This window comes from Phragmites australis, chromosome 11 (genome assembly GCF_958298935.1).
Source record: "Phragmites australis chromosome 11, lpPhrAust1.1, whole genome shotgun sequence".
In the NCBI taxonomy this organism is placed as follows: Eukaryota; Viridiplantae; Streptophyta; class Magnoliopsida; order Poales; family Poaceae; genus Phragmites; species Phragmites australis.
In genome coordinates this window covers 25,177,446-25,191,759 of record NC_084931.1, presented here as the reverse complement: position 1 = coordinate 25,191,759, position 14,314 = coordinate 25,177,446, and the positions used below count along the sequence as shown (strand labels likewise).

Here is a 14,314-nt window from a genome sequence, read left to right as displayed (position 1 = left end):
CTAATAAAAAATAATGGTCAATGTGTAACGTGAGAAATTAAAAAGAATAATGTATTTTTAACCTGAGAGTAGAAACCAGTGACTGTTTTGCGCCGACACCTTCAGTGATCTGGACACGTCACATTTCAGTGACTCTACGCCCGTCTTTCGCCAATCTCTTCTTTCCTTTCACTTTTGTATAACTTTTACTTGCCCTTTGACAAATGTGAACAGCTCTGCAATTGCACTAGCCTTGTCTTGCCAGTCTCCACCTGTCCAAACCGCCAGAAAACGATGGCACTAGCATGGCATGGCACGGTTCGTAGAAGGATCACCGTCGAGGAAGGGTGAAACCGAGAGACGTGAGAGCGTTTGTGTGGTCGGAGAATGGATGGGGGCGTCGCAGCATTATCTGTGTGGAGAGAGACCAAATCATGGCAGGTTGTTTGCCGCGACCGCTGTATGATTTGACGCCGGCGGCAACCGAATCGTGTGTGGGTCGATGGCACACTGCCGTCGCCGTTGCCACCCCTCGGCCCGTCATCTTCTCCGGCCGCTTTCAGCTCGGCCGTAACGGGCGCCGAGCACATCATTCACGTTGCGCGCCTGCCCAGAAGCATGTGGTGTTGCTCTTGATGTCGAGCGGTCCAACAGGATGTTTTTCTGAATCTGAATGCCTGAAAAGCCAGTGTTTGTTGCGTACCGTGGGTAACAGGTCATTTCCCTTGATTGTACCCTTGGGGGATTTTGGAGTGGATTTTGGAGGTATAGAATGGGATTACCACTTCGTTTGGGGACTCCATAGCTAGCCTTCCCTGCCAGACACGCTGTGCCGCTTGCCCTGCGGGCTGCGGTACGTCACTGATTAAATCGTATTGATGCGTTCAAAAGGTTCTGCTCTGCCCCATGGAAAACAAACGTAAGTTACAGATTAGAGCACAAGCACAAATGTACAAGTAGCTCGTTCCAAATCTTTTCAACAGAATGCTTCTAGCAAGCAAATGTAAGTTACAGATTAGAACCATCATCAGATTAATTCAGGTAAATTGAAGCTGATGCTTGGTGCTGCAAAACGTGGAACTAGCAGTAAGATCATCATTTACAAGATGGTGATACAGCCAGGCTATCTTACATCAGTGGCTAGCATCGGGCAACCTAGGTTTAACTTAACATAATCGGTTTGCGAGGTCAGTGAATTGCGATCCTAGTTTCTTTTTGCAGCTGAAATCAAGTTGAGAGGTACGAAGACATGGCTCTTCGGAAATCCAGATTCATCGGGGAACCTGCAAAAGGGCTGCCTTCAGGGACCCACAAACTGCCTCTGTTAGGAAGCATAATCTGTGGGTTCATGCGGTCCTTGTCGGTGCTTGTTTGCTCAGATGGAGCTTCCTTCTTTTTCTTCACGAATTCAAAGAACTCTGCAACTTGGCGAGCATATCTATACAGGTAAAAGGTTAAAGCCTTAAATGAGAATTGCAGAGTTTTACGAGTAGTTACAAGTATGTCAATGTCTTCACAGATGATTTTTTGTTAAATTTCAGTAAACAGTGACAAGAGCAAAACTAGAGCAAAAACTCAGTCAATCACAGAAAAAAAAAACACCATGAACAAATAAGTTAATAAAAGGAAGATCTGCAAACTTACTGTCGTTTAGCTTCTATGTCTTTGTTGAAATCAATGTCAGGTTCGCAATCCAAGACAAGTGCTGGGACCTACACAGAAGAAGGCCTCAATTCAACCGAAACACTAGTACTAGAGCTTTGAGAGCAAGGCAGGAGTAAGCACTGAGGAAATATCAGTGGTAATCCACTGGTTACCACCATGAATCGGTTTCCCATTCCTAGTGGTGAGAATATATACTGACCAAATATTCAAATTTAAACTTGTACTTCTTAAATAAATTTTGGTTCAAATTCAAAACATTGGATAAGGTGAGCTAACAAAAAACTGCAACATAGATATACAGTTTGTGAGAACTGATGGTGTTTGCACTAAGTAGCATCTATGTAATATTCCTATCTCAGTTCCATATCGTTTTAGTCTAAAACGATATGGTTTTAGTTCCCTGAATGGGAACCAGCCGGTAACAGCCCAAATCTTGTATGAGCCCAACATTCACGCTACTTTAACCATTTTTTATTCAAAAAGTTGGACAACCCAAACTATCCCGAAATACCAGTCACCAGTGGTAACTGGTACCTCCCAGGGTCTGTTTTTTCTTTCCAAATCCCAAATTCGGAACCCTGGAAGCAAGTACCTTCTGGATACTAGAATGCATGTGATTTCCTTCCAAGTAAAATACACGATCCCGTATTTCTGGAGGCAAGGAGCCCTCCATATGTATGGGCAGCTGACTGACTGATAATACACCAGGACCTGTTCCTTTCGAAGGAAGCAACCAGCTCTCATGTTTCTCATGCAAACCTTGCAGGTAGTCAAGCGTAACACCACCTTCCTCTGATCTTTTCCGGTGCATCATTCTTTTGTGGCAAGTATCTGGACTAGCTCTTAGATAGATAAAACCATCGGGGATTAGACCTGGGAGTGAAGACACAACCGGATCAAACCAGGAATCGTAGATGCTGATCTCCATCTCATTCATCCAGTTAGCTTCATGAACAGCACGGACAAATACCTGTTGAATATTAATAGAGCAATAAGTTTACTTAACAGTTAACAATCGTATCAGAATGAAACTGAAGTGTGCCTGAACAAGCATTTGCAAGAAAGATTGACCCACCATCCTATCACTGAATACACTTCTTTCCATAAGTCTGAGAGGTTTTATTCCACCTTGCGATTCCCTTTCTTGCATGACCCTCGTCACAAACACATAGTTTTGGAAAGTGTATGCATACCTATGTGGCTCAGCGTAGAAAGCATCCAATATATTGAAGTGATCAGGACCAACATCCTGCCACTTACCAATAGGCTCAGGAACTACCTCTACAAGATCACGCAGTTCAATTGTCTCATTAGCTATTCTTTGGAGGAAGGTGGTCTTCCCAACGCTAATATTCCCTTCAACACAAAAGGTCAGCCTTTTCTTCTGAGAGGGCTTAGATGAATCTGTATCCTTCAGCTCTTCATCAACACTCTCTTTGATGAATGAAGTTATACTCTCAGCATGGTTCTTATGTATGATGCCAACAGAACTCTGCAAGAATTCAACCATCTGCTCGCTGGACTTGCCAAAGAACTGCATGTGCATGCAAATTGTTGGGAAAGGATGCAATGGTGTTAGATTGAGAGACCAGCATATTCAAATGGAGAAGTCGGTATCACCATATCGATAGTTAACCTCACACCCCATGTGGGCGTTGAAAGACCTATCCCGAATTTGCAATCTTAATAGCATGAGATGTATCAAGTATAGATGATATAGCGAAAGAGAAAGACCATCATGATTGTTTACTTCCAGCACAGTGGACATGAAACAGTTATAATTTTGACTGTTGAACATTCAAAATGAAGCTTGTTTTAAAGAGAGTTGAAGCACAAGGGATACCATGACCCTGCTTAAGCTCCCAAACACCCAAGAAATCTAAAACTATAATAACTTTTTTCCAATTATCATGCCACATTCCTTTCACGTGGTTTTAAGTTTCACATATGCTTTAGTTACTCAAAAGTTAGACCCCCTGTGTAACACTAAACATGTATCGCTTGAATTTTTTCCCACTATTAGTTTAATACAGAAAGGATACCTTTTAAGTATATCTTTCACCATGACATCCATCAACAATTGAGCATACTGTGCGTGTATATATGCACCACATGAGATTCAGCTTTTTGGCTTGTATACACAAAGTAGATTCAATGTAAGCCATAGCATGCACAATAAGCCTCGCATCGGAGTTATTGACAGCCAAGGTAGGGACATGAGCGAAATCTGACCACCTTAAGCTGGTTGATAACTAGTGGGTTCAATGTCGATGAACAAATGGTAGTATGCTAGTCTAGGGAGTTAAGACGTGTGCTTTTATTAATAAAAAATTCGCGCAGAAATGCCGCCAATTACAAGAACAGTAGATAGCGAAACACAGTCACGCGGACCTTATCCCTGTAGAGCTGCTTGAGCTGCGCGACGCCCTCGAACCCGTTGTCCACGAGCTTCCTCAGGTTGCGCGGCCCAACCCCGGGAATGGCGAGGAGCTCGACGCTCCCCACCGCCGCATTCCCGCCCCTCAGCCTCCTCTCCGTCGCCGCGCGGCTCCCGGGTCCGCTCCGCCTCTCCTCCGCCTCCTCGTCGCCGCCCCGCCTCGCGGCCTCGGCGGAGCAGAGCAGCCCCCTCCGCGCCACCCCTCCTCCGAAAAGCAGCCAGGGCGGGGGGCGCGGGCCCGGGCGGCGCGCGGCGAGGCGGAGCGCGGGGGAGGCGAGGCGGAGCGCGGGCATGGTGGAGGACGCGACAATGAGGGGCGTTGCGGCGGCGGCGGGGATGAGGGAGAGCCCGTGCATCTACGGCGGCGGCGGAGACGAGCTCATCAACGGGGCTAGGGTTTTGGTTTGGGTTTGGCCTTCGGCGTTATCCCTCGTGAGCTGTGTCGTCGGGAAGAGGGAGTCGGGAGGGGGAGACTACTGGTGGTCTACGAGGAGCCGCGCACGGGTGTCTGGCGAGTGGGTCCGGCCATGGACCAGGGGTCACGGGCAATCGAATTGTTTGCACGGGAAGGGGGGAGGGCAGAGGCTCGTCGCTGCTTTGCCGCCCTGGTGTGGCATCCGGGGTGTGCCGCTCGAAGCGGCGCATGGCGTATCTGCCCGGGGAAGGATGGGCTTGGCGCGGTTTCGCTTTCACAGCCCGTACCTGCTGGGCCCTGGGCCTTTTGCGCTCACCTGCGTGGACCGGCAGATCCTGACCAGAGAGAGTTTCTCGATTCCCATGAGAATTGCAGGGTTTTAAGTGAAAGTTTTTTTTATGAATTATACAAAATTACAACTATCGTTTCTCGTATCACCGAGCTACAAGTGTTGTGTCATTTTATAACACAAAACCCAGGTGGCTTACATGCAGTGAGATTGATGAGTCGTAGTTTTGTGTTACAGTTGATATAATAGTTATAGTTTTGTGTTATAATAATTGTTATTTTATATTATAAATAGCATAATACTTGTAGTTTGGTGACACGAGATACAATAGTTATAATTTTGTGATACAAACGATATAATAGTTATAGTTTTATACAATTCACTCTATTTTTTCAATAGACATATACGCACACCACATTCACACTGACAAAAATATCTCCTATTATACACCTACAAAATCGCTAAAAGCACTCGTCTGTGTATAAGTTGTGACCCCAGGATTTAAACATTAATATGTGTGATCGTACCTTCATATCTTTACCACCACACCAAAGAGATGGGCCCTTGGTAAAAAAAAAATTATGGAGTTCTTGTGTTCCAAACAAGGCCTTAATGCATATTCAAAATCCCAAGCTTGCTGAATCTATCAGATTTCACCATTACTTCTACATTTTAACTGGATGGGATAAAAATTCACAACTTTGAACCTTTGAGAGTCGAAATTGAAGTCGTGGCGTTAAAGGCCTGTTTGTTTCAGTTTCGAATTGTGGCTTTCAGCTTTACAATCCGAAGCTAAAACAAACAGACAGCTTTTAGTTATAGCTTTTTAAAATCTGTTGGTTGGATTGTGGGAATCTGAGAAACTGGTTTTTCTCAGCTTTTGATAGATTATGAAAGTCCATTTTACTAAATTATTCATCAAAGTTTTTTAAATCTACAATCTAAATTTTTTTCACAATTCAGCTTTTTAGAATCCAGCTTTTTATAATCCAGTTTCTATAAACTGTTTTTCAGAATCTGCAGCTAAAACAAACAGACCCTAAACCAATAGAGCGCAGCAATGAGCCAATGACAGTGACAATATGAGTGATAGGGACATCAATAGCAAGAAGTCCTGCATCCAAGAACTCCAATGGAAGACTCTTTGTTTCGTTTGAAAAAGAAACAGCAACGTCTATACGACTTGTTCTAGCAGATTGGAGCCTTTTGTCTACATTGTCAAATGATTGATTGATAGTACCAAACTAGATAAACTGGAACCGCAAAAGGAGGAATTACAAGATATCTGACTTTTCTCGAGATTATTATTATTAAGTGGCCGAAAGTGTAGTACATTTCTTATACAAACTTTTTATTGGGAATTGCTTGTTGGTAAATCTTGGTCGGTATTGTTTTGTTGGTGATTTATTTTAAATTGCTTGGTGGTAACTCTTGGTCCGTATTGTTTTGTTGGTGATTTGTTTTCACCGTAAGGAAATGTCCAAATCACACTAGAAACATACTTGTCAATTTGAGAAATTTATCAAGGAAAATAATAAACTGTCGGCCACCGGCAAATAACCCTCCAGAAAAGTCTAAAGTCATGTAGTTTGATAAACTTAAAATATTGTACATGAGATTTTTACTCCATATGACAAGAGTATGAGATTTCTACTCCATATGACAAGAGTCGTTCTGTAACAACATTCCAAATGAAAATATATATACACAGAACAGAATAGATTACAATAACAGAGCATTGACAAGACTTGCGGCCAAAGAATCAAACAAGCACTAGCAACTTATCAAGAGGAAAATTCTCTAGCAGCATATATTAACCAACGATCCCCGTGATTCTACAAAGCAATACATAACATTATTCTGCCATGATAAGGTGGGCACTTGGGCAGCAACTAAGCATATATACGCCTCATCACATATAGCATTAATACTACCAACCAATCCTTGCCACCTCGCAGCCTGATTCTTCAAATACTGCAAAACAACAAGTGAACTTTAATCTGTAAGGAACACAGATGGCCACAACGAACAAAGTAATGACAGCACTGTCAGGTTGGTAAGCAAGCAAGCAGGTGATACTGCTGTTCTCAGGTAAGCGCCAATAGAGAGAGGCCGTAGCTGCAGTGAGAATGAGACACCACAGTTCGGTACGGCGCCTTAACATCGCACTGTACGTGCGTCTACGTACGTAGTTGCCGGCCTTCAGCTCTCGCGGGATCGGGGCCCGTAGCACGTACCGACATACGTATAGTTATGGCAAATGGATGCAATGTGCAATCCTATGTAATTGCAGTTGCCCGTTGCTATATATCGAGTCGCTACAGTATAGTGGTACCGAGGGCCGGGCACGGAAAAAATTTCGACGTGGTATATACGACATATCTAATTTATCATGTTTACTGTTATTTTGTTTAAATTATTTAAATTTTGTTTGGTACATCTGATAAATCATGTTTATTAGTGATTTCTAATAAATTTTATTTATTGGTAAAAAACTTATAGCCGAGCGGCCAACGAGTATATGTGCTTTCCGTTTACTGGTGGGAAATTTGATTATATGTGCTAAAGTTAATCAACCTTTAATAATATATCTGAAATTATCATCTTTAATTATATGTTTTATATGGACTAGTTTGTAACTAAGTTTATCTTTTACCTCTCTTATCCAATACAAAATTTTGTTACAAACTAATCCTTATAAGATATATAATGAAAAATAATCAACTTCGAACATATTATTAAAGGTTGGTCAACTTTACGATATATAATCAATTTTTCCTCTACCAGTGGGATGGGCTAGCCTCAGCTAAACCGATTAACTAATGGTTTATTTAGTTGCCTACATTAGGGCTAGTCTGGCTCCGCGCGTGTAAGGAACCGTTGTTCGTTTGTCTGGGTGCTCAAATGGGTCTATCCTGAGTGATGCAAAATCGACGCGCGAGCTTAGCTCCATAGAAACGGATTTCGACTTCGTTTCCCTCGGGCCATGCTCTCTCAGTGCAGCACACGCTCAGTTAATGATGATATTAGCGTATGATTAGTGAGTATTAACTTATATTAGTGTATTTAAAATTAGATTAATATTTAATATGATAAATTAAATACTATAGAGTGTATTTATATAAACTAAATATCATGTTAATATTTATTTTTTATTTTAATCTAATATAACATGTATTCATATAGATAATTAAACATCTTCTTTTCTCACTAGACTGATAGAGTACATACAGCCAACTAAATAAATAATATATACAGATTCAAATGAGCTAGAAATTTAAACCAGCTCACTAATACCAGCTAGATAGTACTATACGAGCAACCAAACGAAACCTAAATAATCGGACAATCTGACTCTGCACCAACTGCTAATCATCGCGAACCACCCGTGCCGTTGTGCCGACCTACCTATTGCGCGACGGTCGTTGATGGGACCAGTCGTCTCGTCTGCCTCGGTTGCACATGCGTCGGCTGCGTTTTCGGGCCATTTATTCGGCGTGCGCGGTGCGCCTGAGAGTTGATCGATCTCCTGCAGCTGAGAGCTACCGCCTACTGTGCCAACTAGTCAGCCGGCGAGCGAGCTAGCTAGCTAGCCAGTTTGGTAGCTAGTGCTCAGCACTGTTCAGTGGTCGCGCGCACTAAACATGGTTAAATGGGTCATTCGTGCCGACCCGGCACGGACCCGACTCGGCACGGTCCAAACGGCCCATCTACAGTAACGAGCCGTGCCGTGTCGGCCCGCGTGCCTTCCCCTCGGCCTACGGTACGGCCCGTCGGTGATCGTACCGTGTCGTGCCGGGCCGGCTCGGGCACGATCGGGCCGAAATAGATAAAAAAAAAATATAGAAAATATAAAAAATATTAAAAAATAGCTAAAAAATTAAAAATATATATAAAAAATAGAAAATACGTGCCGGGCCTACAGTGCCGTGTCTCGGGCTGGCCCAGTAGGCACGGCCCATTTGGACGTCTTTAGCGCGCACTAGCTCGCAGCGGGGCCACGCGGAGCAGCGGTTCTCCGCCGGCGTGTTCTAAATCCGCACGGTTCACGTACGTGCGAGTCACATACAGAGATAGCAACAGGTCCGCCCCGCCAGATTTTGCTGGAAGAAATTCTAACTTGAAATCTGACTTACCAAATTCGATTCGGACCTGAAATTAATATCAAACGTAAAACCACTCCTACCTTCGGCCCTGGCGGAGACTTAAAACCCGACAGAACAATCTGAAATGAGGGAGGTTTCGATCTGAAACCCGTAGGAACCCAACCTGACGAAGAAAATTGCCGTCTCTAGTCACACTACCTGCTGCTCGAGCAGTTCTTGTTCTTCGCGTGCTGTGGACCGACGTTTGATGCCTGTATATAGCGATGGTTTTGCATGAAAGGAACGTTGACAAGGAAAGATGGACTAGAGGGGGGAAGGCGGTTGTTTTCCGGTCTAACAGATCATATGCAAGTGGCTCCTTTGGCATTCTACTTTCGTTCTTCGTTCAGACCTCAAACCTCTATGCTCACCACATAATCGAGATGCAAGCTGAGTTGGGCTGCAGTGTGCTGCACCATCACCCGCTCTCTCCAGACTAAGAGGCGCCATCATGCACCTACACGCATGCATTTGGAGTCCTCGTTTCTGGTCATGCGTGCAACTAGCGTCCGTGTTGCAGTACAGACCTTAGCGGCCGCTGAGTTCAAACCGGAGACTTTTATCTGTCGCCATTGCTTTCGCCGGAGCATCAACCGCTGACTCCCTTCGATCTAATCCCTTTCGTTGCTGTCCGGTTCACTCCATTAGCGCTACCACTTGCCAAGTAGTAGCCGTTAAACGTCGCCCAAATCTCCCGCAAGACTTCGCCAAAAAGAAAGAAAATTCTCCCGTAATATCTTGCGAGAAAGCGACCGCGGTGCCTAGGGTCCCTGACTGACTCCATCTAGATCACTTTAATCTGGCCAGGAAATGGGCCAGTCCGATGATTCCCGGCATGCACGGCTGGGACTCGGCCACGGCGCCTTCCTGAAAACTCGATGGTTCAGGCCATCTCCAATGACAAAAAAAAAAAAGAAGCTACTCATGAAGTGAGATGACAGCACATGAGTAGACTCATCTCTACTGCAGAGTGGCCGAATCATACATAGGAAAAAGATTCCAACTTAATCTTTGATTCCATGTATGAGCATTAAAATGATATTTGTATATAGTAAAACCAACTGATTTTGTATCAGTTCCTCGTGCGAGTATTTCAAGCTGGAGAGAGAAAAGCGATTTTTTATTGGCTGTGAGTCCCACACAATAGTTCGGCACGGTTGAAGAACGGAGAGGCGAACCGAATGTATCGCGTTCGACTGATTTTTTTTATGATGGTTTGACTCATCAGTGGAGATGCTCTGATACCCAGTGCACTGATGAAGATGTTCTCATGGATCGCTGAATTTTCTTTGTGTTACGCTGACATGTGAGAGCTAGCTAGCACGCGCAAGCAATTGCGCAAACTTTGGTTGGATGACTCATCCTGAGCGCTATGAAATAGTAATAACAGATAGAAATATGGTTTTTTGTTGTTGTCACCAGAGTCAACTAAACGTGTTTGACATGGTCAAGAGAGCAAACCGAGTTGATGAACTTGCATGTAGGGATTGCAGGCAGCAAGCACCTGCAGGTTGATCGTCAGAATATGAAGACTCTCTGGCATGGCATGAGAGGTTCATGCATGACATGTAAACCCGACCATGAAGCCGTTGAGCGATGAGTAACCACTAGGTAGGTAGGTAGGTTGACGCGCTAGCCCATGTGTAGAGATGAGTGAACAAACACTTTATAGTAAGGGGCTATCTCAATTATATCACATCTATTTAGGTGAAAGCTTTGAGATCTGAATCAGTTAAGCTTGAGTATGCATTCATCAGTATTATAGATAAGTTAAGCCATTTTCATTATGTCTGATAAATCACTTGGTGAGGACACAAAACTAAAGAGCGCCACAAGATACTATCACCAACTATTGGCAGAACAAAGCTCCATCCACCTATTACTCCGCAACAAAGGATCTGTTGCGAGATTCCTAAGTACCGTGGGAGAGTTCAATTACAGAAAACAAGAAACTAAATCAGCTAAGATTGCATGACGATACAGTAAAGAAATCAGGCAGGATAAATAAGGATTTTTGCCTTTGTATCTCAACGATGTTCTAATCCGCTGCTAAGGCAATACAGTCAAAAATCTAAAATTAGACAATATATGCGACCGTATTTGCCGAAATAGATAACATATCGTTATATTTATAATTTTAGTATCTATATTTGGCACCTCATTTACCAAAAATTAACTTTCGGTACACCGTACGCCAAAATAACACGGGTCCGACCATATTTGGCACATGAGGTGACGAATATAGGCTTCAGTGCCATATTCGGCACCTCATGTGCCGAATATGTCCTGGCCCCAGTTGCCACCCCTTTGACGTTGTCATTTTATACTGGGAAGTGTTGCATCACATAAAACTTAGTGTTTGTAATTTTATGCCGAGACCGGCTACGTCACGTAATATCCGCCGACAGAGATAGAAAGAGCCGTGTTACCATTTCATATTTGAAGCTCTGTTATATGGTCACTTTGTGTCTAAATATATAGAGTCAGGATATAGGTGTTGCTATTTTATGCTTAAAGCTCTGGTCACTTCTTATCTAAAGACTGAGTCAAAATATTGGTATGAACATATGTCATAGTTTGAGCATAAGCACATTAATGTTAGAAATTGCCAAGTATCGATAAAATTAGAAATTATTTAATAATTTAAATGTATATTTTAAAATTCTTAATTCACCATATAGGCTCAAAGGCTGTGAGCAGCTTTAAAATATAGTAGTGCAATATTCCCCCTTATATCATTGATCTCAAGATGTATAGTGCATAGCTATTGATTATCTAGATCATCTCAAGATGATGGTGAAAAGTGGTGACGTAAACTAGTGAAAGAATGCCAGTTGTGCCACTTCATGTAATCAGGGTAAGATGGTTGTCGTCGTCGATGTGATGATTGGAAGTTGTGAGGATAGATAGAAGCAAATCCACCATAATCTTTAAGGTCCTCAGTGTCCTCCGGAGATGGAGACCTCGGAAGGAGGGGTTGTTGTGGCATAAAATCATTGTCCTCGTTGTCATCTTGATCTATCATGGTAGGAGCATGTCTTATTTCTTTGTTGGTCATACGCCATGTTGATGTGGTGCGTGAATGTTCTCTTGCAGTGTTACTTGAACCTTCTCCTGTATTGCTGCTAGAACAAATACAAGTACAAGTGCACTGACTACTCAACGACGACGACACCGCACGCAATCCCCAAGAGTGTAAACGTCTGGCGGGTGTGTGGCTCTCATCCCAGCGGCATGCGCTGGCCCCTGCACACGTGTGCCCCTGCCACGTGTGCCCTCTCCTTGTGATGCTGCTCCTCACCTCGCACTCTGCTACTTGCCTCTGCTGCTCCTTGCCTCTGCTACTCCTCCTCACTCCTCATTTTATAGCGGGCTGCAGGCAACGCAACGCACCCACACGCAAAAAGTAAAGCAACATGCATGCATGCTGGCCATTTGCGAAAAAGTAAACATCGAAGCAATGGTGATGCGGCAACCGGGGCTCAGCCATATTTGGCACCTCGTGTGCCGAATATGGCCGGGTCCGTTTTTTTTTCGTACGGTGTACCGAAAGTCATTTTTTTTAAATGAAGTGCTGAATATGGATGCTAAAATTGTAAATACGATGATATATTGTCTATTTCGGCAAATACGGATACTTATGTTGTCTAATTTTGGATTTTTACCGGCAGTACAGATAATGAAAACAAAATTCACAGAGAAGCTATATAGCGGTTGAATAGTGCTGGATTTTTCTACATAGGAAGTAGTACATTTAGTTGTATTACCATTTGATAGCTTAGAAACTACTACAACATGTTTTTCATGCCCAATCCTACCGTTCTAAGACAATTTCCTCTAGCCTTGTTCATCCAGACCAAAATTGAAGTAGTCAAGAAGACCTACACCATTCAGACCAAAATCTGTAGATAGGCATCAAAGTTTATTCCACAAACTGCCCTGAAGCAATGTAACACCGTGTTAGATTCAAGAAGCCAAACTGAGTTACGCATCCTAATTATGGTAGAAAGGCATATATAGTCAAACCAATTTGGAACAGCTAGTAGGCAAATATTAAAAACATGTGAAAAGGAATCGAGTACTAAAAATAAATCAAGAGTTATCTTCCAACACAAATGCTAAAATCAGCCATCAAGTATATAAGAACAGCGCTATAGGATCAGTTTAGCAGTTCCTATTTCATTTTTTTTCCATCAATATTGGGCCAATAACACATATAGTGGCAATGTTGGTCGGTGCAATCATTGTCCTACAAATTCGAAAAATCTGAAAAGCCATAAGAGCACGATTATACATGTTGTTTGTGCTTTCTGCTTTGCCAACAACGGAGCATAAATCTTTAATAGTTTATCTAAGTAGCACCTTGTAAAATTACCTTGTGGAAGAACTTGACCTTACATTCGCTACCTCACTACCAACAAAAGAAATTTTGTGGAACTCAAACGAATCATAAAAAGAATTATCATGTAACATTTAGAGTTTAAAATGGATAAAAGGATGCACATTAAGAAAGGAAAATTACAAATGGTTAAGAAGCATTCCTCTAATCAGAGCCTAAACTCTTGCATATTTTTTTATGCAAAATTAGATAAAAGTGTTTTTTCATATAATTACTTGAAATAGCGGCCTTCTGCACTAATATGTTCAAATGCTTCTTGGTCTCAAGTATAAAGAAAGATAATATTGAAACAAGATTAGGGAGGGTAAAAAGAAAACCCTTGCTGCCTAAGTTCAAAAGGGAGGGACATTTTCCGAATAGGTATGTCAAGCATACCACAAATAATGCTATAGCCTGTTCAAGAAAAAAAATATGAAAAGGTAAAAAAATGCATTGAAACTTTAGCATCTCAGACTCAATAGCTCAAAGAAATGCTGATAGAAATGGAAGGTGCAAGACCAATTCACAAAGAGAACACTAATAGGCAAAACCACAGGTATTCGTGGCTAAGGGAATAATATTGCGTCAAATACATGCTTGGAGTTGTAGTGAGTCCACCAGAGAGAAATGCCTAAGCTGGATCTTTTTTACCATGTAAGCCATAGATATCCATAAATGAAAAGAAAGAACAGTATTGCACAACTGAGGCAATGGTTGGGCATCCATGCTGAATTGCCGATCACCTTTAACATTTATGAGCACATGACAACCATTTCGACCATATTACTTTACAATATAGTAGTTTCATATGTATACTGCCTTATAACTTCTTCTATACATGTTTCCATAGTTGCATCTAAAGTTCTCTTGCATTTGTAACTTGTACAGACCTTTTTACTATTATAGTTTCTTGTAAAGCCTCTTACCCATATTATTTTCTGAATATTTGGCAGCCTAAAAAATGTTAGGTAATTTTGGTCAAATTATAGCAGAAACATGGGAAATG

General features: G+C 42.4%; 1 protein-coding gene across 1 annotated transcript; it reads right to left on the bottom strand.

The window, feature by feature from the left end:
• Positions 1-928: 928 nt before the first annotated feature.
• Positions 929-4,693, bottom strand: LOC133885176 (uncharacterized). The gene is made up of 5 exons (XM_062324842.1): positions 4,036-4,693; positions 2,720-3,178; positions 2,237-2,614; positions 1,624-1,691; positions 929-1,417 (listed from the first exon to the last, which is right to left on the bottom strand). The coding sequence occupies exons 1-5, from the start codon at positions 4,435-4,437 to the stop codon at positions 1,207-1,209; spliced, it is 1,518 nt and encodes a 505-aa protein (XP_062180826.1). The 5' UTR covers positions 4,438-4,693; the 3' UTR covers positions 929-1,206.
• Positions 4,694-14,314: the final 9,621 nt, after the last annotated feature.